Source organism: Phoca vitulina, unplaced genomic scaffold, assembly GCF_004348235.1.
Source record: "Phoca vitulina isolate PV1807 unplaced genomic scaffold, GSC_HSeal_1.0 scaffold78, whole genome shotgun sequence".
Lineage (NCBI taxonomy): Eukaryota > Metazoa > Chordata > Mammalia > Carnivora > Phocidae > Phoca > Phoca vitulina.
This window is the reverse complement of record NW_022589781.1, coordinates 6,353,949-6,376,373: the sequence shown is the minus strand read 5'-3', so window position 1 is coordinate 6,376,373 and position 22,425 is coordinate 6,353,949. Positions and strand designations below refer to the sequence as shown.

General features: G+C 38.1%; 1 protein-coding gene across 4 annotated transcripts in view; it reads right to left on the bottom strand.

Annotated features, from left to right (window-relative positions):
- Positions 1–22,425, bottom strand: part of LOC116625425 (protocadherin-15-like) — a 1,687,848-nt gene that overhangs the window by 54,668 nt on the left and 1,610,755 nt on the right. For all 4 annotated transcript variants that reach the window (XM_032393940.1, XM_032393941.1, XM_032393942.1 and 1 more), the window contains 2 exons: positions 17,093–17,308; positions 10,167–10,255 (listed from right to left, as the gene is read on the bottom strand). In XM_032393940.1, the coding sequence (XP_032249831.1) occupies positions 10,167–10,255; positions 17,093–17,308 (305 nt within the window). The remainder of the gene's footprint in view (positions 1–10,166; positions 10,256–17,092; positions 17,309–22,425) is intronic.

Here is a 22,425-nt window from a genome sequence, read left to right as displayed (position 1 = left end):
GCTAACTGCTAGGATAAATGAGGCAGAAGAGAGAATCAGTGAGATAGAAGACCAAATGATGGAAAATAAAGAAGCTGAGAAAAAGAGAGATAAACAACTACTGGATCACGAGGGCAGAATTTGAGAGATAAGCGATACCATAAGACGAAACAACATTAGTATAATTGGGATCCCAGAAGAAGAAGAAAGAGAGAGAGGGGCAGAAGGTATATTAGAGCAAATCATAACAGAGAACTTCCCTAATTTGGGGAAGGAAACAGGCATCAAAATCCAGGAAGCACAGAGAACCCCTCTCAAAATCAATAAAAATAGGTCAACACCCCAACATCTAATAGTAAAACTTATGAGTCTCAGAGACAAAGAGAAAATCCTGAAAGCAGCTCAGTAGAAGACATATGTAACCTACAGTGATAGAAACATTAGAGTGGCAACAGACCTATCGACAGAGACCTGGCAGTCCAGAAACTGGCAGGATATATTCAGAGCACTAAATGAGAAAAATATGCAGCCAAGAATACTATATCCAGCTAGGCTGTCATTGAAAATAGAAGGAGAGATAAAAAGCTTCCAGGACAAACAAAAACTAAAGGAATTTGCAAACACGAAACCAGCCCTACAAGAAATATTGAAAGGGGTCCTCTAAGCAAAGACAGAGCCTAAAAGCAACATAGACCAGAAAGGAACACAGACAATATACAGTAACACTCACCTTACAGGCAATACAATGGCACTAAATTCCTATCTTTCAATAGTTACCCTGAATGTAAATGGGCTAAATGCCCCAATCAAAAGACACAGGCTATCAGATTGGATTAAAAAACAAGACCCATCGATATGCTGTCTGCAAGAGACTCATTTTAGACCCAAAGACACCCCCAGATTGAAAGTGAGGGGGTGGAAAACCATTTACCATGCTAATGGACACCAAAAGAAAGCTGGGGTGGCAATCCTTATATCAGACAAATTAGATTTTAAACCAAAGACTAGTAAGAGATGAGGAAGGACACTATATCCTACTTAAAGGGTCTATCCAACAAGAAGATCTAACAATTGTAAATATCTATGCCCCTAACATGGGAGCAGCCAATTATATAAGGCAATTAACAACAAAAGCAAAGAAACACATTGACAACAATACAATAATAGTGGGGGACTTTAACACCCCCCTCACGGAAATGGACAGATCATCTAAGCTAAAGATCAACAAGGAAATAAAGACTTTAAATGACACACTGGACCAAATGGACTTCACAGACATATTCAGAACATTCCATCCCAAAGCAACGGAATACACATTCTTCTCTAGTGCCCATGGAACATTCTCCAGAATAGATCACATCCTAGGTCCTAAATCAGGTCTCAACCAGTACCAAAAGATTGGGATCATTCCCTGCATACTTTCAGACCACAATGCTTTGGAATTAGAACTCAATCACAAGAGGAAAGTCAGAATGAACTCAAATACATGGAGGCTAAAGAGCATCCTACTAAAGAATGAATGGGTCAACCAGAAAATTAAAGGAGAATTAAAAAAATTCATGGAAACCAATGAAGATGAAACACAACTATTCAAAATCTTTGGGATGCAGCAAAGGCAGTCCTAAGAGGAAAGTATATAGCAATACAAGCCTTTTCAAGAAACAAGAAAGGTCTCAAGTACACAACCTAACCCTACACCTAAAGGAGCTGGAGAAAGAACAGCAAATAAAGCCTAAACCCAGCAGGAGAAGAGAAATAATAAAGATCAGAGCAGAAATCAATGAAATAGAAACCAAAAGAACAGTAGAACAGATCAACGAAACTAGGAGCTGGTTCTTTGAAAGAATTAACAAGATTGATAAGCCCCTGGCCAGACTTATCAAAAAGAAAAGAGAAATGACCCAAATCAACAAAATCATGAATGAAAGAGGAGAGATCACAACCAACACCAAAGAAATACAAACAATTATAAGAACATATTAGGTGCAACTCTATGCCAGCAAATTAGATAATGGAAGAAATGGATGCATTCCTAAAGATGTATCAACTACCAAAACTGAACCAGGAAGAAATAGAAAACGTGAACAGACCTATGACCACTAGGAAATTGAAGCAGTCATCAAAAATCTCCCAAAAAACAAAAGCCCTGGGCCAGATAGCTTTCCAGGGGAATTCTACCAAACATTTAAAGAAGAATTAATACCTATTCTTCTGAAACTCTTCCAAAAAATACAAATGGAAGGAAAACTTCCAAACTCATTTTATGACACCACTATTACCTTGATCCCAAAACCAGACAAAGACCCCATCAAAAAGGAGAATTACAGACCAATAGCCCTGATGAACATGAATGCAAAAATTCTCACCAAAATACTAGCCAATAGGATCCAACAGTACATTAAAAGGATTATTCACCACGACCAAGTCGGATTTATCCCTGGGCTGCAAGGTTGGTTCAACATCCGCAAATCAATCAACGTGATACAATACACTAACAAAAGAAAGAACAAGAATCATATGATCCTCTCAATAGATGCAGAAAAAGCATTTGACGAAGTACAGCACCCTTTCTTGATCAAAACTCTTCAGAGTATAGGCATAGAGGGTACATACCTCAATATCATAAAAGCCATCTATGAAAAACCTACAGCGAATATCATTCTCAATGGGGAAAAACAGAGCTTTCCCCCTAAGGTCAGGAACATGGCAGGGATGTCCACTATCACCAGTGCTATTCAACATAGTATTAGAAGTCCTAGCCACAGCAATCAGACAACAAAGAGAAATAAAAGGCATCCAAATCGGCAAAGAAGAAGTCAAACTCTCACTCTTTGCAGATGATATGATACTTCGTGTGGAAAACCCCAAAGACTCCACCCCAAAACTGCTAGAACTCCTACAGGAATTCAGTAAAGTGGCAGGATATAAAATCAATGCACAGAAGTCCGTGGCATTCCTATACACCAACAACAAGACAGAAGAAAGAGAAATTAAGGAGTTGATCCCATTTACAATTGCACCCAAAACCATAAGATACCTAGGAATAAATCTAACCAAAGATTCAAAGGATCTGTACTCAGAAAAGTATAAAATACTCAGGAAAGAAATTGAGGAAGACACAAAGAAATGGAAAAACGTTCCACGCTCATGGATTGGAAGAACAAATATTGTGAAGACGTCAATGCTACCTAGAGCAATCTACACATTCAATGCAATCCCCATCAAAATACCATCCACTTTTTTCAAAGAAATGGAACAAATAATCCTAAAATTTGTATGGAACCAGAAAAGACCCCGAATAGCCAGAGGGATGTTGAAAAAGAAAAGCAAAGCTGGTGGCATCACAATTCCGGACTTCCAGCTCTATTACAAAGCTGTCATCATCAAGACAGTATGGTCCTGGCACAAAAACAGACAGACAAATCAATGGAACAGAAAAGAGAGCCCAGAAATGGACCCTCAACTCTATGGTCAACTAATCTTTGACAAAGCAGGAAAGAATGTCCAATGGAAAAAAGACAGTCTCTTCAATAAATGGTGTTGGGAAAATTGGACAGCCACATTCAGAAGAATGAAACTGGACCATTTCCTTACAGCACACACAAAAATAGACTCCAAATGATTGAAAGACCTCAATGTGAGACAGGAGTCCTTCAAAATCCTAAAGGAGAACACAGGCAGCAACCTCTTCGACCTCAGCCGCAGCAACTTCTTCCTAGAAACATCGCCAATGGCAAGGGAAGCAAGGGCAAAAATGAACTATTGGGACTTCATCAAGATAAAAAGCTTTTGCAAAGCAAAGGAAACAGTCAACAAAACCAAAAGACAACTGACAGAATGGGAGAAGATATTTGCAAATGACATATCAGATAAAGGACTAGTATCCAAAACCTATAAAGAACTTATCAAACTCAACACCCAAAGAACAAAGAATCCAATCAAGAAATGGGCAGAAGACATGAACAGACATTTTTCCAAAGAAGACATCCAAATGGCCAACAGACACATGAAAAAGTGCTCAACATCGCTCGGCATCAGGGAAATCCAAATCAAAACCTCAATGAGATATCACCTCACACCAGTCAGAATGGCTAAAATTAATAAGTCAGGAAATGACAGATGTTGGCGGGGATGCGGAGAAAGGGGAACCCTCCTACACTATTGGTGGGAATGCAAGCTGGTGCAGCCACTCTGGAAAACAGTACGGAGTTCCTCAAAAAGTTGAAAATAGAGCTATCATACGATCCAGTGATTACACTATTGGGTATTTACCCCAAAGATACAAAAGCAAGGATCTGAAGGGGTACGTGCACCCTGATGTTTATAGCAGCAATGTCCACAATAGCCAAACTGTGGAAAGAGCCAAGATGTCCATCGACAGATGAATGTATAAAGAAGAGCTGGTATATATATACAATGGAATATTATGCAGCCATCAAAAGGAATGAGATCTTGCCTTTTCCAACGACGTGGATGGAACTGGAGGGTATTATGCTGAGCGAAATAAGTCAAACAGAGAAGACATGTATCATATGACCTCACTGATATGAGGAATTCTTAATCTCAGGAAACAAACTGAGGGTTGCTGGAGTGGGGGGTGGGGTGGGAGGGATGGAGTGACTGGGTGATAGACACTGGAGAGGGTATGTGCTCTGGTAAGTGATGTGAATTGTGCAAGACTTTTGAATCTCAGATCTGTACCTCTGAAACAAATAATGCAATATATGTTAAGAAAAAAAAAGAAAAGAAGAAGATAGCAGGAGGGGAAGAATGAAGGGGGGGAAATCGGAGGGGTAGACGAACCATGAGAGAGGATGGACTCTGAAAAACAAACTGAGGGTTCTAGAGGGGAGGGGGGTGGGAGGATGGGTTAGCCTGGTGATGGGTATTAAAGAGGGCACGTTTTGCATGGAACACTGGGTGTTATGCACAAACAATGAATCATGGAACACTACATCTAAAACTAATGATGTAATGTATGGGGATTAACATAACAATAAAAATAAATAAATAAATAAATACATTTCCAGCTTCACATATGAATATTAGGACTTAAAAAGTTTAATTGAGAAGCCTGACACCTCCCAGCTGCTCCCTGATGGGCCAGGGACTTGAGCCTGGGGTCCTCTGAACTCAAAGGGAACTGGCTTCCTGGGTAGGGGGACAGCTAATACATCACTTAGGAATTTTACATGAGATTTTCCCCAAAGTGTTTTTGTATAGGAATCTGAATAGAATAAATAAGCGCTTTTTTTTTTTCCCCCCTATTTGGAGAATACAACGCTCTAAATTAGGACTTGGCAAGTTAAAACACACAGGGCTTAATTCAGGCTATTTTTGTTTTCGGAGATAAACTTTTACTTACGTAAATATTGTCATTAAAATCAGTAATTTAAAAGTATTATTTTTAAATTTTAAATTACTGTTAACATTTAAAAATTATAATAGAAATGTACTAAAACAATTTAAATAACATAAACATTATAAAAATTGTTTTAAAATGTATTATTAGTCTATTAACATTAGTATTTATAAGATTCATATCTGTCCCTTTAGAGGTGGTGTCCTGACTGCCTACCCCCAGCTCTGAGTAAGGAGAGGGTAAGAATGATCAAAGCTAAGGTGTTTATTGATTTACCTTTCCATTTGACCTTTCCCCTCAAGACCAGTCTTTATTCCACTGATTTAAGAAAATATAAGTGCTAGTATTTATTGTTTACCATTTCATAGTTCTCTTTCCAAGAGGCTTCACAATTCTCCTCCTAGAAATATGTATCCTGGCCTGATTTCTGAAGTATGTTTTGTAACCTTAGTCCAATCCATCAGTTAGTTATGCAGGCACATTTCAGATGCTGTATCAATATTTCATGGAGATGGGTCCTTCTCCACCAATCAATACCTACTTCAGTAAAGTCCTATCACTGAATTTCCATATTGTATTTAAAGTAAGAGAAGTGCTTGAGCAACTCCATGACCTTGATGATCAATTCCAATTCCTGCTGTAAGGTAGGACTGCTAAAAACTCCTTCATGTATACTTTTCAAAAATGCCATTTCTGCCAATTCTTCAAGATTTAAATCTTAGAATCCCAAGCTTCTTTTGCTCCTTTGGGCTCCATGGTGAAGTAGAGGAGAATGGAGACACGGATGCAAACGTCTCCTACCTTCCTCTGGAGACACCCTTGCCAGGGCTTTGCTGGTAAGTTGAGTTTCTGTACCGTTATCCTCCCAGCCATTTATCCCACTGCTTAATTGCAAAATTTGTAAGAGAAACACAAGGCCCACGAAGAGATAAATCCTAAATTCCACCTAAAATACTTCAGAACACAAACACGAAAGGCCACCTGTGGTCCCAGATTCTCACTGGAATGTGCTGAATACATTAATAAAATTTAAAAGAAATGTGTTTCACCAGAAAGGAGCATTGGTTAATTCTATAAGCTCCAAATGACAAAAGTCATAAAACAATTTTCATTAGAGTTTCAGGGGAATGGGGAATGATCATTCCCATCACTATGGCAATGCCCCTTTAAAGGAGCTTTCTATTTTCAAGGCATTGTGTTCTTTGCCATCAAAGGATACTGTCCGCTCTCTGCAAAACCTTCCCCGTCATGAAATGAATGTCTTCGGTCATTACATTTTTCTTTTATCAACACTCCCAGTTTGCACTGATTTCATGCTTACCGAGAAAACTATGGATTATGATCTGGCCTCATTTATGAGTCTGCCTAAAGGAAGAAATAAAAGTGATGATCGTATGGAATTCAAATTTTCCCACTTGTAGGGTGAGGATGTCCCGTGGGAGATACAGAAAATGGCTTTAGTGATGGTGTGACTTGCGATCAGAGAATGTCTACAGGAAATGTGTGAGCTGGTGAGCCTGGCCACTGGGGCAATGAACTCCTACGTTTATTTAACATCCTTACATTATTTGATAATTCTTACCCTCTCCTTACTTAGAGCTGGGGGTTGCGGGTCAGGACACTATCTATAGAGGGACAGATATGAATCTTATAAATATTAATTTAATAGACTAATAACATTTTAAAACATTTCTATAATGTTTACGCTATTTAAATTGTTTTACTACATTATTTCTTTCCAGTATAATTTTTAAATATTAACAATAACTTAAAATTTAAAAAAACAATATTTTTAAGTTACTGATTTTCACGACAATCCCTGTGTAAGTAAAACTTATTTCCAAAAAGAGATAATAGCCTGACTGTCGCCTGTGTGCTTTACCTTGCCAAGTCCTTGATTTAGAGCATTATCCTCTCCAGATAGAAGAAAAATGCTTATTTATACTTCTCAGATTCCTGTAACCATCATTCCGTTGTCTACGCGGTTACGTATGTATCTCCACTCTTCCCCCAGATGCTCAGGGAGTGTTTGGCGCTGACTCGAGCCGAATCAGATCTAACAGTCCTTATCACTACCACTAGCAGCGCTCAGAAAGGGATCAGAAAAGCTACACACCACATGATTCCAGCCACATGACATTCTGGAAAAGGCAAACCTATGGAGCCAGTAAAAAATCAGTGGTTGCCAGGGGAAGAATGGAAAGGGGGTGCAGACAGAGGATTTTAGAGCAGTGGATCCATTCTGTATTGATACTACCGTGATAGACAGATGTCATTACACTTTAGTTCAAACCCACAGAATGTATGCCACCGAGAGTAAACCTAGTGTCAACTATGAATTTGGGGTGATTCTGATGTGCCGGTGTAGGTTTGCTGGTTGTAACAAATGTACCAGTCTGGTGGGAGATGTTGATAGGGAGTGAAGCCATGTGTGTGGGGGAAGGGGGCATATGGGAATTCTTCTGCTTCATTTTGCTGTGAATATAAAGTTACTCTAAAAAATGAAGTCTATTTTTCAAAGGGATCAGAAATTTTTATGCTTAAGAATCTCTAATTTAACACAGATTTTTAAAAATCTACAATAAGGAATCAGGCATGTGCCGCTATGCTTACTGCACAAGCAAATTTCTATTTAATTCTTTCAAAAAAGCAACACGGGGCGCCTGGATGGGTCAGTTAGTTAAGCGTCTGCCTTCAGCTCAGGTCATGATCTCAGCATCCTGGGATCTTCTCCATTGGGCTCCCTGCTCAACGGGGAGTCTGCTTCCTCCTCTCCATCTGCCCCTCCCCTCACTTGTGTGCACATGCACTCTCTCCCTCCCTCTCTCTCAAATAAATAACATCTTAAAAAAAAACAAAACAAAAAACCAAAACAGCAATAGAGGATTGGCCTTCTTGTTCCAATTGTCAAGATGAGGAGGCGTAGCCCTAAGTGTGAAATCTCCTGCCTGGAGGTCACAGGGCTACAATAAGATTCAAACTTCTGTTTGAATCCATCATCTGAGCTCCATACTAAACAACCCTCTTTGGAAAGAATGGAAAAACTGGGGTCTCAGTCTTTACCCTCCTCACTGGGTCACTAACCTCATTTCTTAGAATATCTGTTATCCCTGGAAGAGTCACAATCCCCATTGTCCTATGTGGCCGATATTGTTTAGTTCTAGCCAGCAACCCCATGATATTAGCTTTATTAGTTTCTGTGAACAGGTGAGGCAGTCTGGGGAGGGTGAACTGATTTGCCCCAGCTCGTGTTTCTAAACCAATGTTACAGAACTCTAAGCTCCTTTCACAGGAATACTTTTCTCTCAAGACTTGAAAGGTGCCTGGTTTTTCTCATTTGGATCTTCATTGCCATTTAAGGGGAAAAAAAATACTATAAACTGCTATGAAGTTATACTTCTTTCTTGTCATTTTCTTTTCAGTGTTAATAAATGATGTCTCACTATGAGAAAGAGGAATCATGATTTTGCTTGTATAAAATTTTCATTCAATAATATGCATCGGGTGCCCACTATATGCCTGGAATTATAGTAATGGAAGATAGGTTTCCTATCCTCATGGAGCTTATACTTTGGTGGGAAATTGACATGCAATGAAAATAGTATTTATTTTTCTGTGAAGAAAAATAAAGCATAATGAAGGGCTAGAGGTTGAAGATGGTTCTACCATCTTCTGGATGGTACAATCAGAAAAAGCCTGCTTCCATAGAGAACATGAAAGCAGCTAAGAGAGAGGCATGATTCCGGATTTTCTCATGTGTAATCAGCTATTATTTTGACAAAGGCTAAATGTGTATAAACCCCTTTTGCAGAAGTAAACCCGACACTGCATGACTGATATTCCAAGCATACACGTTGAGCACACTGAGAATCACCTTCTCCATAGGACATTGTACATGACACGCAAAAGTTAAATTTGTGAAACTGCAAGAAATAATTGTTACAGAGCACACCTGTTTTCATTATGGGAGAAGCACTCAGAATTCCATCTGTGCTTTTCCTACTGTATTTGACACATAATTACAGAAAGTTTAGCTGTTAGCTGAAGCTTCTTCTGGCAACTTGGAAGTGAGGGATAATTTGCTAGAGAGAAGCAGTGATAATTGACATCTGTCAGCCTGAACTCAAGGGAAGACACAGAATAACAAGTATGTGCCCATATGAAAATTATGAAATGACGTCAGGCTAGGTTCGGGTCGCTCAGAGTGAACTAGAAAGGCATTGTAATAATCCTCGATAGCATTCAGAATATTATTAGAGAACTGCAGCTTCACATAAATAGTCACACCTTTTTCTGAGTCAAAAGTGACGTGTTCAGTGTACAGCGATCAAAAGGTACAATGTGGCATTTATTCTAGAAGAATCCAAATATGTATTGTTTAAAATTAGTCTTCAGGGTTTTTGAAAGAATAAGTGTGAGCCACCTAGATACATCACTTTGAGAAATAGCATTCCCTGGACTAGCTGGATCACTGAGATGAGGTTTTTGAATAATTTGGGGCCACAAAATCAAGATATATGCTCTAATAATGAATGTTAGGATTTGTTTCTTATATGCAGTGTTTTGAGGTTATGTTGATGCATCAGTCAAAGCATCCTGAGTAAGATCTTATCACATCTCATTTCCATACCTATTCGCAGGCACTCTCAGAAGCTTGGTGTACATTAGATGAAGCTATCTGTTTCAGGAAAAGGGTAACCTGAATTATTAAGATGGTATTTTATAATATATGTTTAATCTGAACCCTGTAATGATTAAAAGGACCTCATTCAATAAAATTATAGCCAACTGAAAATAAATATGTAAGTAAACAAAAATCCATTACTCTGTGAGATCTTCTATCTTCTTTTCCACCAGAGTCGGGGGCACGTTGGAAACAATGACCTGCATGTCCAGCTGATTGACCACGGAAACCTGCAGGGAGGAAACCAGAGCCTGTTCAGAACTCACCAGCATTTTTTTCTTTTTTTAATCTTGTTCAGTTAGCCACTGTATAGTACATCATTAGTTTTTGATACAGCGTTCAATGATTCACCAGTTGCATATAACACCCAGTGCTCTCATCATATCACGTGCCCTCCTTAATACCCATCAACCGGCTATCCCCTCTCCCCATCCCCCTCCCCTCTGAAACCCTCAGCTTGTTTCCCTGGGTCCAGAGTCTCTCATGGTTCTTCTCCCTCTCTGATTTCTCCCCAGCACTTCTATAACCAAAACACAATGCTTCCATTACTTCCCTACTGTACATGGACGCATGGACCCAGTGGTTTCCCATTTGTAACGTAGGAATGAATGGTATCTTCAGGTACACAAGCACCGCTAGATGTTGGGGCAGGTGGAGACTGATGCACTATCACTATTTACTTAGAAGTAAGTCTAACTTACTTAGACGTCCAGTGTGGTTGGTTTATGTTTGTTTTGTTGGTCATTTTCTAAGGTATGAAAGAAGGTGTGTTTATTTTTCTAATTGGGTTATTGAAGAACACTCAGGATAATGGAAAACGCAGGTTTTACAAATCTCGAGAGATCACTTATCCAGTGTGACTAAGAAGCTGAGATACGACCGGTTCAAATAATTCATTCTATGGGATTGTCATATATAGTCTTTGTGTCCGCTTGAGCCAATTCCATGTTTGTGGGAATAAAGAGACAGATATATACATATTTACGTATGGGACTAAAATGAGCTAATGTAGCAGCTTTTTACAAATCATTTCTATTCTGCTAACATTTATGGAATTCCTTCTGCGATCTTATTTAGAAAAATTAAAAAAGCAGTATTTATGTAATAGTGTGTATGACCAATCATTTACTTTTTTCCCACAATACTCCATAAGTTTTCACTCATTTAATTCCAAATATGACCATATCAGGTAGTTATGACTATCATTCCACTTTTTATTTTTATTTATTTATTTGAAGATTCACTTACTTATTTTAGAAAGAGAGAGCGAGTAAGCAGTAGACGGGCATAGGGAGAGGGAGAGAATCTCAAGCAGACTCCACACTGAGCGAGGAGCCTGATGCAAAGGCTCCATCCCATGACCCTGAGATTATGACCTGGGCCGAAATCAACAGTTGGATGTTCGACTGCCTGAGCCACCCAGGAGACCCCCCATTCCACTTTTTAAATAAGAAAACTGATAAAGAGGTTTTTTATCCCTAATGAAGATTACCATGTGGGAGAAAAGGTCCAGATTTGCTGGATCTTTCTATTTTTCAAGAGAAGAAATCCAAAATATTATATGAAATATCTCAACTAAGTGGAAATCTTTCAAACCATGTGTAAGTCTCATAATTCATGTGTACAGACTATATTAAGTCAGGGGTCTGATTACCACCTATGAGCAAACAGTTCACACCAGCAGTTCCAATCCTGTACCGCTAACTCATCATCGGCAACTGGGACCATATGTCCAAATTTCCCACAAACATGGACATGGATCCTGATTGTGGCTTTACCAAAACAAAACAAAACAAAACAAAAAAACAAAACTGACTTCATTAGAAAAAGGGATTAACACAGTTTTTGTGTAACTTTGTCTTTTTTTATGGGTTCCCTTTCTTTCACAGTCTCAGTCTGAATAAAGAAACCCCAAAGAAGGTCAAAGACAAAAGGTGGAAGGAGCTTGAGTCCCTAAATCTCCATTTTCTGGAATGCTGTCAAGAATACCAACCAACCATGTACACTCTTGGTGTGGCCCAAGAGAGAAAAATAAAATTTGTTAGGTTAAGCCCCTGAAATGTTTTGGAGTTTTGTGTTACAAAATCAGCCTACCATGACAAACACCACCCAGGGCTCTATTATGTATGAGTGTTAGATTCTTAGTAGTTGTAGGGCAACGAAAAACTAGAATGTTATATGCGGGTGCAGGGAAGTGGTAGGATTTCCTTTCCTATAATTATGTTTTGAACTTTCAGAAGCTCATTTACAAGTAATCTTTCGGAAAAAAAATCAATTCATGTGCTAGGGACTCTATTTGGGAACAAAATTTTGCCTTGACGATAGTAATAACTCTATCATTTGCCTTTTAAGGACAGCTGGTAATTTCTCTTTATACAGAAGGATAAAGTACTTACTCAAGGGAATTTTTAATTTGCTAATGAGTTTTGGGGTTAAATTCTGACTGAACTAACAAAATGAATTAAGATTTAAGATCCTCCAGGGGCGCTTGGGTGTTTCAATCGGTTAAGCTTGACTGCCTTGGCTTAGGTCATGATCCCAAGGTCCTGGGATTGAGCCCAAGTGTTAGGCTCCCTGCTCAGCAGGGAGTCTGCCTCTCCCCTCTGCTTGTGCTCTCTCTCTGTCCAATAAATAAATAAAATATTAAAAAAAAAAGATTTAACTTCCTCCAGAATATATACATATTAAGCTTACAATTTACCAAAAAGATTTTTTGATCTTTACTTTTGAACACATACTTTTGTATTAAGATAAAAAATAATGTAGTTACAATTCTGATAAAGTAACAAAATTCAGATTGCATTTAACTCCAAAAGTATTTGTCTCAGACTAACCTATAAATAGTTATTTAGAAGTTTTAAATCTCCTTAAAGTATAATTATGATTTATGGAGAACACATACATTTTTCACTATGCCAACCATGAAAATAAGCTAATATCGTTTAAATTTTGATATTTCAAAGAAATGCTACATCTCTGAATCTTGGCTTCATCTATCATCTATAATAAAGGTATTTAAATGTTTAAGATTCCTAGATTTTGTTACTTTTCTAGTACAATCTTTATGCAAATATTTCTGTAACTACACATCAGTTTATTATACCAACCATAACGATTGTGCTTATAAAATTCTACTTATAAAGACTTTTTAAAAACATATTTCTATGATTTTGGGATCAATCTCTGTAATGGATCAAAAGGACAAGCGACAGTCTAAAGAAGGAAAAGTAACATTTGTGAAGCACAACGTTCTAAAACCAGAGAGCTTCCTATTTTACATATTCTATTATTTCTAAGTCCTTTTAATCCTTCTTCATAAATTTCTTAGCTTTCCTTTTTTCTTCCTTTCCACTCATTCCCATATAGTTTAGACAGTGCTGTCCAATAAAAAAATTAATGTAAGCCACACATACATGCCAGATACGTAATTTTAAATGTTCCGGTATCCACAATAGAAAGATTAAAAAAAAAAAGTCAAGGTCATTTAATAATACACTTAACCCAATATATTAATATATTATTAATATATTATCATTCTCACAAATAAATACCAAACCACTTATTAAGGAGACATTTTGCACTTTTTTATACCAAGTCTTTGAAACCCAGTGTGCATTTTATGCTTATGATACATCTCAGTGTGACAAAGTCACAAAAGCAAGTGCTCAGTAGCCACAGAGGACAAATAACTCACACTCTGGGCAGCAAAGTTCTAGAGACTCTCACCATCTCTTGCTTAGACTGGTCACTGTCTCTCCTGACTGGCCTCTGGTGCAATCTCACTTCTCTTAAAAAGGAAGAACAGCTTAATAATCTTTTTTAGATAGCTCTGTACAGTCTTTGATACTACACCCAAACTCAAGCAGGAGTCGGAGATTAATTTTGATATGAAATTGAAAATTGGGTTTAGTTACGTTAAAACCCATTTCTCTGTCTTGCACTTTGAATGAGTCTTTACCCACAGTGACGTTTTCACCTCATGCATTGGTCATTTGAAAAATATTGGTTCATTGAATAACACAGATTTGTCAAATACTGACACATTACATTATACAATATCAAGAAAAAAATCACATTCTTTACTATGACCACTGATCTTACGGTCTTTAAATAATGGGAAGCTGTCAAGATCACAGTGGTGAGTGAATACAAGTTTCCAATATTCTGATTTGTGCTTTTAGATGTTATCATTAGCAGCAAATACTGTCAGTTGTTTTCCTTAAATTGGCTGTCTCACTTTGTTCATTTTTGTGTAAATGTCTAGCAAATATTCAAGTTTAAATAACCATATTTTATCTCATTTTTTTTCAAATAAAAAGCTATGCCTTAAAAAAAAAAAAAAACCAGCAAATTCAGCTTTCACAGAGCTTTTCCTTGAGACTACCATTATAATTCCTTTCACAGCAGAAATGCTTTTTGCATACTTCCCATTTCATTTCAGAAAATATTGAAAATGTGTTTAGTCAAGAGTGGAGATTTGTTAAAACTAATAAGTTTTACTGCTTATGAGTGAGGGCAGTTTTCAGGCTTTTTTTTTTCCCCTTTCTCTTTGTGTATGACTATGAAGGATACAATGATTCAAACACAATATCGTAAAAAGTCAAACAATGTCCTAACATTCTCACTAAAAAAGGTCTGACCCTACTGAACCCTGAAATGATTTGGGGGATCCTCAGTGTTCCATGGTCCACACGTCAAGAGCCGCTAACCTACACTGTAAGAGAGAGGCCATTCATCCACTGAATAGGCATTGAGTGCCCGCTATATGTCAGGAATTATTCTGGGCACTTGAAATACCTCAGGGAATAAAATAAAACAAAAAACTCTCATCATGGAGTTTTCATGGGAAAATATGAACATGAATATGGTAAGCCCACTGTAAAGAGGTGGAAGTGACACGGTAAGGCTGCAATGCTAAACTGGATGGTTGGAGTGGGCTTCCCTGTGAAATACATCCTTGCAAATACTTGGATGAGATGAGGGAGCTAGTCATGAACACATCTGGGGAAAGAACATTCTAGACAGCAGTACTGCAAAATCTCTAAAGCGAGGACATGTCTGGCTGTTTGGAAATCAGCAAATTGACCAATATTACTGGGTCTGAATGAGTTAGATGGAGAATAGTAGAAATGAGGTCATTGAAGGCCTTCTGACTTCAGAAGGTCGTCTTCTGCAATGACTTAACTTCTCAGAAAGAACCTCTACATCAAAGTCTTATTTCTCCCCACATCTACCTTCTCTTGACTTACCATAAAGATTGTTTTGCTGGGAAGTTTTCCATATATGTATATGTGTGTATGTGTGTGTGTATAAATGGTTTATAAATATATCACACTATGATTACCTTGAAATAACTCTTCCTACATTTATTTTGGGTAATTTTAAAAGTATACTTTTAAATTTCCACACAACAGTTTACAGAATCCAAATGAGAAACCCATAAACTTCACATTGCTCATGTACATATTACGTAGATAATTTATATAGTTATATCTTACCTATGTTATTGTAGTATTTTTTTTTTAAGATTTTATTTATTTATTTGAGAGAGAGTGAACGAGCATGAACAGTGGGGAGAAGCAGGAGAAGAAGCAGGCTTCCCGCTGAGCTGGGGCCTGATGCAGGGCTCCATCCCAGGACCCTGAGATCATGACCTGAGCCAAAGGCAGACGTTTAACCAACTGAGCCACCCAGGTGTCCCTGTTATTGTAGTACTTTAATTATCCTTAGTGTAGTGACTTTACTGTCTATCCTGACGGCACCGCATTGTGTAGTCCTGAAATAACAGGAAGGGAAATAGCAACATTATGGACATCAGGTTTATAGATCTTAACTCGATTAAAGACCTATGTCAACTTTAAAGTCTTCTGTCAAAAGCTTCTTGGCTTAGATCGGCCTTTGTTTATTCTAGTGCAGCTTTCTGGCTCTAACTGAGGACGTCCTGGCCTTCATGCCCACCACAGTCATGGCAGTTGGTCTTCATGATTTAGCAGAAAAATGTGATCTGTGATGTCTACATATATGAGAAGGTTAAACTCGTTCAGAGAACTGCAGGGAACTGTGAAAATGAAGACCTAATAAGATGTAAACAGCAAAAGAAAAATTATACTTGATTCTGTCTTCCTGTGACAAGTATTTCCAGTAATAATTATAAATTATAATGTTTACTAGATTCATCAAAGTCCAAACAATCCACACTTCCAAGTTGGCAGAAATTCCATAGCAGAAGCATTGGTGTTGAATATCTTGAACAAACAGTAATATCAAACTGCCCTTGGGAATACTCTACCATGGAGATTGTGTGCCACCTAACACAAAGAAGAGAAAAGTGGTATTCTCGACTGAAGCCAAATATAACTGAGTCAAGGATCATCGATGCCACCACTGGGGATCTTGGTAAAAGAAGGAAATTACATCTATTGGAACATAAATTTGCTCCAAAACATTTCCTTTCATTTTCTTAATTACAAAAGGTCTGAAAGGAATTTAAACAGTAATAAAAATTCCATCCATTTTAATTTCTACAGCATATGGCAAAGCATTTTAAAACTGGCTCCAGCCAATTCTATACTAAAAATGCAACCTACAGGGGCACCTGGGTGGCTCAGTCATTAAGCATCTACCTTCAGCTCAGGTCATGATCCCAGGGTCCTGGGATTGAGCCCCACATCGGTCTCCCTGCTCGGCGGGAAGCCTGCTTCTCCCTCTCCCACTCCCCTGGCTTGTGTTCCTGCTGTGGCTATCTCTATCAAATAAATAAATAAAATCTTTAAAAAAAAATGCAATCTACAGACCAAATGGAAATCCAACACTTGTGGAAATGTTGTCGCAGCCATATATGAAAACATATTATGATGCATTTCCCAAATGTCAAAAAATACACAGCCTTAAAGCTATACCTTTCATATCCCAAACCAGCGGCTACTAACAATCTGGATGAAAAGTAATCACATTTATGTTTTAGAAAACCTATTTCAAATAAATGTAAAAGTTCCGTGAGTTGGAAACACTGGCCACAGACTAGCAGTTGCACGTGCCTCCCCTAATCCGGATGTCTATCTACTTACCAGGACATCCGCTTTGCCACTCAGTCCCTGCCCATAGTTGTCAGTTGCGATGACTTGGAATTTGAAGTAGGACCTTCTCATGTTGTGGAAGAGCATAGCAGTTTTGATGAGCCCCGTATACGTTTCCACCACAAATCCTTCTTTTCCCTCTTTAATGGGTGGAATGATGAGTCGGTAAGCCATGGCACTGTAATTGCCAGTATCTTTGTCAGTAGCCTAGGAGGAAAAAACACAGGGTATAAATAAGCAGGAAAAAAAACAACCTATATTCAAGGGCTTATTTCTGTTTGTAGACTGATGTTCTTTTGTAGTAGCATAATACAACCCTCCTATAAGTCTATTTTTCTGGGTATCGTTATGTAGATTAACAGGCTTTGTGTCCACAGGGATGAATGGTTGTTATTAGAATGATAATAACTACCCAACTGTGAATAGGAAGGACACAGACTCTGTTATAACCCAGTCCAGCCTGGTGAATTAAGTGTTTTGATTGGCATGTCTAATGGGTTCAACTCTGGGCTGTGATCCAAATTGGTTTAAGGATGGGACTGATTGTTTACCTAGCCATTGTCTTGTGTAACAGGCAAAGCATGTGATAGTCGTTTTGATCTAACCTATTTCCAGAAGGGGAAAAAATAAAATAATGCACAAAAAGATCTCAAATGACAGTGAGAGAAAAGTTAAGAGCTCTTAGCCAATAACTCTAGAGCTGTATAAAGAGATCCTAATTAGTTGGTGCCATATCATAATTAGAGAAGGTTAGAACACTAATCCAGGTTCCTTTTTAATCATTCTATATCCCAATTAACCAGATTTGTTCCTAGTTTTAGGTGCTTATGATCTACATTTAAGGTTTCTTAACATTGAAGCATTTAAATAGGGAAATAGTTGTTTAGAATGTTGGTGGTGGTTTTTTTGTTTTTGTTTTTTTGTTTTTTATTTATTTATTTTTTTAATGAAGCTGGGTGTATAATCTATTAGCCTGGCTCTATGGCTTCTACTTCAGAGATTTTTTAGAATGCCAGTTTGAGAATTATTTCATAATGGAATATTTGAAAGAGGAATGATAAGCAGGAGAGTCTCAGTGAATTTATACAAGGCTACATACACCTTATTCACGATACTAGATATGTAAGTTTTATATTATTATCTTCATTGTTTGGTTATTCTTATTTTTACCAAAGATATTATAAGTATCATGTATCAAACATTTTTTTTAAAGATTTTATTTATTTGAGAAAGAGAGAGAGAGAGAACACGAGTGGGGTGAGAGTCAGAGGGAGAAGCAGACTCCCTGCTGAGCAGGGAGTCAGATGCAGGGCTCGATCCCGGGACTCCAGGATCATGACCTGAGCAGAAGGCAGACACTTAACCAACAGCCACCCAGGCGCCCTGTATCAAGCATTTTTGATTTGCCATTATAATGCTAAGGATTCTATAAAAGATTACCTTCTTTAGTAAAAACTATGAGAAATGGATTATTCCAATTACATAAATTAGTGCTATCCAACAGAATTTTCTGTGCTGAAGGACATGCTCTGTGTTCTGTACAACACAGCAGTAGCCACTATGGCTACTCAACACTCGAAATGAGGCTAATGGGATTCAGAAATTGAGGTTTGAATTCCAACTAAATTTCAATAGCCAAGGGCTACACAGTAAGTGGTAAAGTTGGGATAAATATAATGATAATAATAGTAAATAACAGCAAATGTATATTAAGGTTTACCATGAGCTTGATACTTCAGCTTCAAATTCTATATATGTGCTTAACCACGGAAAACATTTCAGGATAACTTTAACCACCTGGTGAACAAGGTAATTTAAAATAAAAAACAAACAGAGATATTTCACTTTGGGATAAAATATTTCTTGAATTTTCTAAGAAGTCAAAATTCTCAGCTTTAGACTAGGACGAGCTCCAGCTACCAGCTCATCTCCGTAGACTGTACGTTTCACAGAACGACAGAGCTTAGTTTTGACATTAGAGGGACATTAATTAGATTTCAACATTAGATCACATTATCACTAAAAGGAGAAGAAGAACAAAGAAAAAATAGTTATCAAAGTGTTTCCTTTTAAGCTTTGAACTCAGGGTTTTTATTCATTTAATAAAGGATAGCATAAAAAATAAAAACCACACTTCCAACTAAAATTAAAATCAAAGTCTGAATCAAGTAATCAAAGACATTTCTTTTATATACTAGGAGCAAATTTGAGACTAATGCCAAAGAGGTCAAAAATTTGGTTGAATATTATCCTTTAACTTATAATTAGCATGGGTGTTTCCACTGAAATAAATTTTTTACTGTTGATGCAAATGACAGTGAGGTATAAAAAATGTGCACAAAAATGGAGAAATCATGAGTATACAGCTCAATATATTTTGCAAAATATACACATCCATGTGACTAGCCCCTGCATCAAGAAATAAAGCATTACCAGCATCCCAGAATGTTCTCTAGGTCCTTTCAGCCATACCCACTCCCCAGGAAACCACTGTGTTTATTTCTAAGTAAATAAACTGGTTATGCCTATTTTTATTTTTTTTTTAAAGATTTTATTTATTTATTTGTCAGAGAGAGAGAGAGAGAACACAAGCAGGGGGAGTGGGAGAGGGAGAAGCAGGGAACCCGATGCAGGACTCGATTCCAGAACCCTGGGCTCATGACCTGAGCTGAAGGCAGGTGCTTAACTGACTGAGCCACCCAGGCATCCCTAGTTATGCCTATTTTTTAACTTTATGTTGATGGGATCACACCATACATTCTCCTTTCTCTCTGAATTCTTTTACTCAATTATGTGTTATGAGATTCTAAATCTTTGTATTTTTAAATTTTTACAGGCATTTTAAATCATTTTATTTCATCTATACTATAATACCATGAGATATACATTATTATTCCCTATTTTACCTGCAAAGAACTTGAGACTTTGGTAGTTAAATATCTTATCTGCTTAGCTATCTCTATGCTTCAGGACTGGTTTTTCCAACTCTAGAATCTAAGTCCAGTTGGCTACATCACCCCCTTCTCCCCACTTCCAAGTATTTACAACTAACATGCAGGCCTGTGATTTTTTTTCCTTTTTTTTTCTTTTTTAAAGATTTTACCTATTTATTTGACAGAGAGAGCACAAACAAGGGGAGGGGCAGAGGGAGAGGGAGAAGCAGGCTTCCTGCTGAGCAAGGAGCCCTACTTGGGACTGGATACCAGGACCCTGAGATCATGACCTGAGCTGAAGGCAGACGCTTAGCTGACTGAGCCCCCAGGCCTGTGCTTTTCAAAAAAATTTTTAATTTTTTATAATTTGAGTATAGTTGGCACGCAATGTTACATTAGTTTCAAGTGTACAACACAGTGATTCAACATCTATATACGTTTTTCTGTGCTCACAAGTGTATCGACCATCTGTCACCATATAGTTCTATTGCAATAACATTGACGATATTCCTGTGAGTTTTTCATTCCATAACTAGAAGCCCTTGTCTCCCACTCCCCTTCACCCATCTGCCCTACCCCTTCTCCCCTCCCCACTGGAAACTGTCAGTTTGTTCTCTGTATTTATAGGTCTCATTCTGCTTTTTGTTTACTTTGTTTTTTTAGGTTCTATAAATGACTGAAATCATGTGGTTTTTGTCTTTCTCAGTCAAACAAACCTTTGTATTTTAAAATAAACACCATACCACAATGCAATCACATTTAGAAAAGAAATGACGGTTATAATAAAATCACCGTGACTGCTTGGTACATTAAGTTTCTTTGCACAGTTCTTACTGATGAACTTTCAATTTCAATAAGCAAGGAATTTCTACTATTCCTAATTTATTAAGATAACCACAAGGGAGCTGTATTTTATTCTTAACAGGTTAAGGTGCATTTTAAAAATACACTGAGGCATGGGCGCCTGGGTGGCTCAGTCGTTAAGCATCTGCCTTCAGCTCAGGTCATGGTCCCAGGGCCCTGGGATAGAGCCCCGCATCGGGCTCCCTGCTCGGCGGGAAGCCTGCTTCGCCCTCTCCCACTCCCCCTGCTTGTGTTCCCTCTCTCGCTGTGTCTCTCTCTGTCAAATAAATAAAATCTTTAAAAAGTAATAAAAATAATAATAAAATACACTGAGGCAGGAGGGAAGGGAGGCTCGGGCAAGTTGACCGAATTAATTAAAGCCATTTTGGTTTTAGGCTGACACTTAACCTAGAGTCAGGTCATAAAGAAAAAAAGAAAAAAAAAAAAAAGCAGGTCATAAAAAGAATCACAAGATCTAACTCACAGAAGACCACCAGACCCCACTCCCTCTGGCAGTAAAAGCCACAAAGGCTGAAGGTTTTAAAATTGTTCTTTGTGGGTAATTCCACAACCCCAATGATGAGGGAGCAGAAGGCTAGCTAAAGACAAAGCCAGGCTAACACCCTGCAACCTCGCCCTACAACCTCTCCCCACCCCCCCAACCCACTCCTGGATGGAACATGTGTGACATTCTTCCAGGATGCTCCCAACTCTCTTTACGTTAATGCCTTGCTAGAGGGAAAAACAACCTTAACTTGACAATGGCAAAGCCTCTGGTATCTTGTAAGTCCTCTTTAGCATATGAAAGTTCTTTTGAAAATGTCCCTTTTCCTCACCTCCCTCAACTCCCAAGTATAGAATCAGTCACTTCTCACACTTACAATGCAGTTCTTTCCGCCCAGGGGTCTTGTTCCTGTGCTTTAATAAAACCACCATTTTGTACCAAAGACATCTCAAGAATTCTTTCTTGGCCATTGGCTCCAGACCTCATCCCTCCGAACCTCACCTATATTCCAAAACCACATCACCAAGACAATGGGAAAATGAACTGTCCAATGTAAGTAATAAGCCCAAAGTTGAAGAGTAAGCCCCTCCCTATATGGTTAGCTAATTTAAAAAAACTTATAAAACCCTTCATTAGAGGCAAACGGGGGTCCTCTTCCCCCATCTGGGAGGAGATGATGTGGGAAACAAAGGCAGAAGACAAATTATTAAATTTCCTTACTACCTACAGTCCACCGACAAGTCCTTGAAACAGGCCTAGTGACCTTCCTCTAGGGATTCAGAGGCTCAATGTTAACACTTTGCTAAGAGCAAAAGGCAATCTTAGCCCAAACCGCCCCCTCCCTGCCAGGATCCTGTAAGTCTACTTTAACATATAAAAATTCCTTTGGAAACGGCCTTTATCTCTAAACCCCCCCCAAGATACATGTTGGTAATCATCCCCCAAGCATATCACCCACCAATATACATCTGAAGGGTCTCAGGACTAAGGTTTTATTAGATGGTAATAAATGACCTTTTCCCAACAATAGCTAGCCTGCTCAA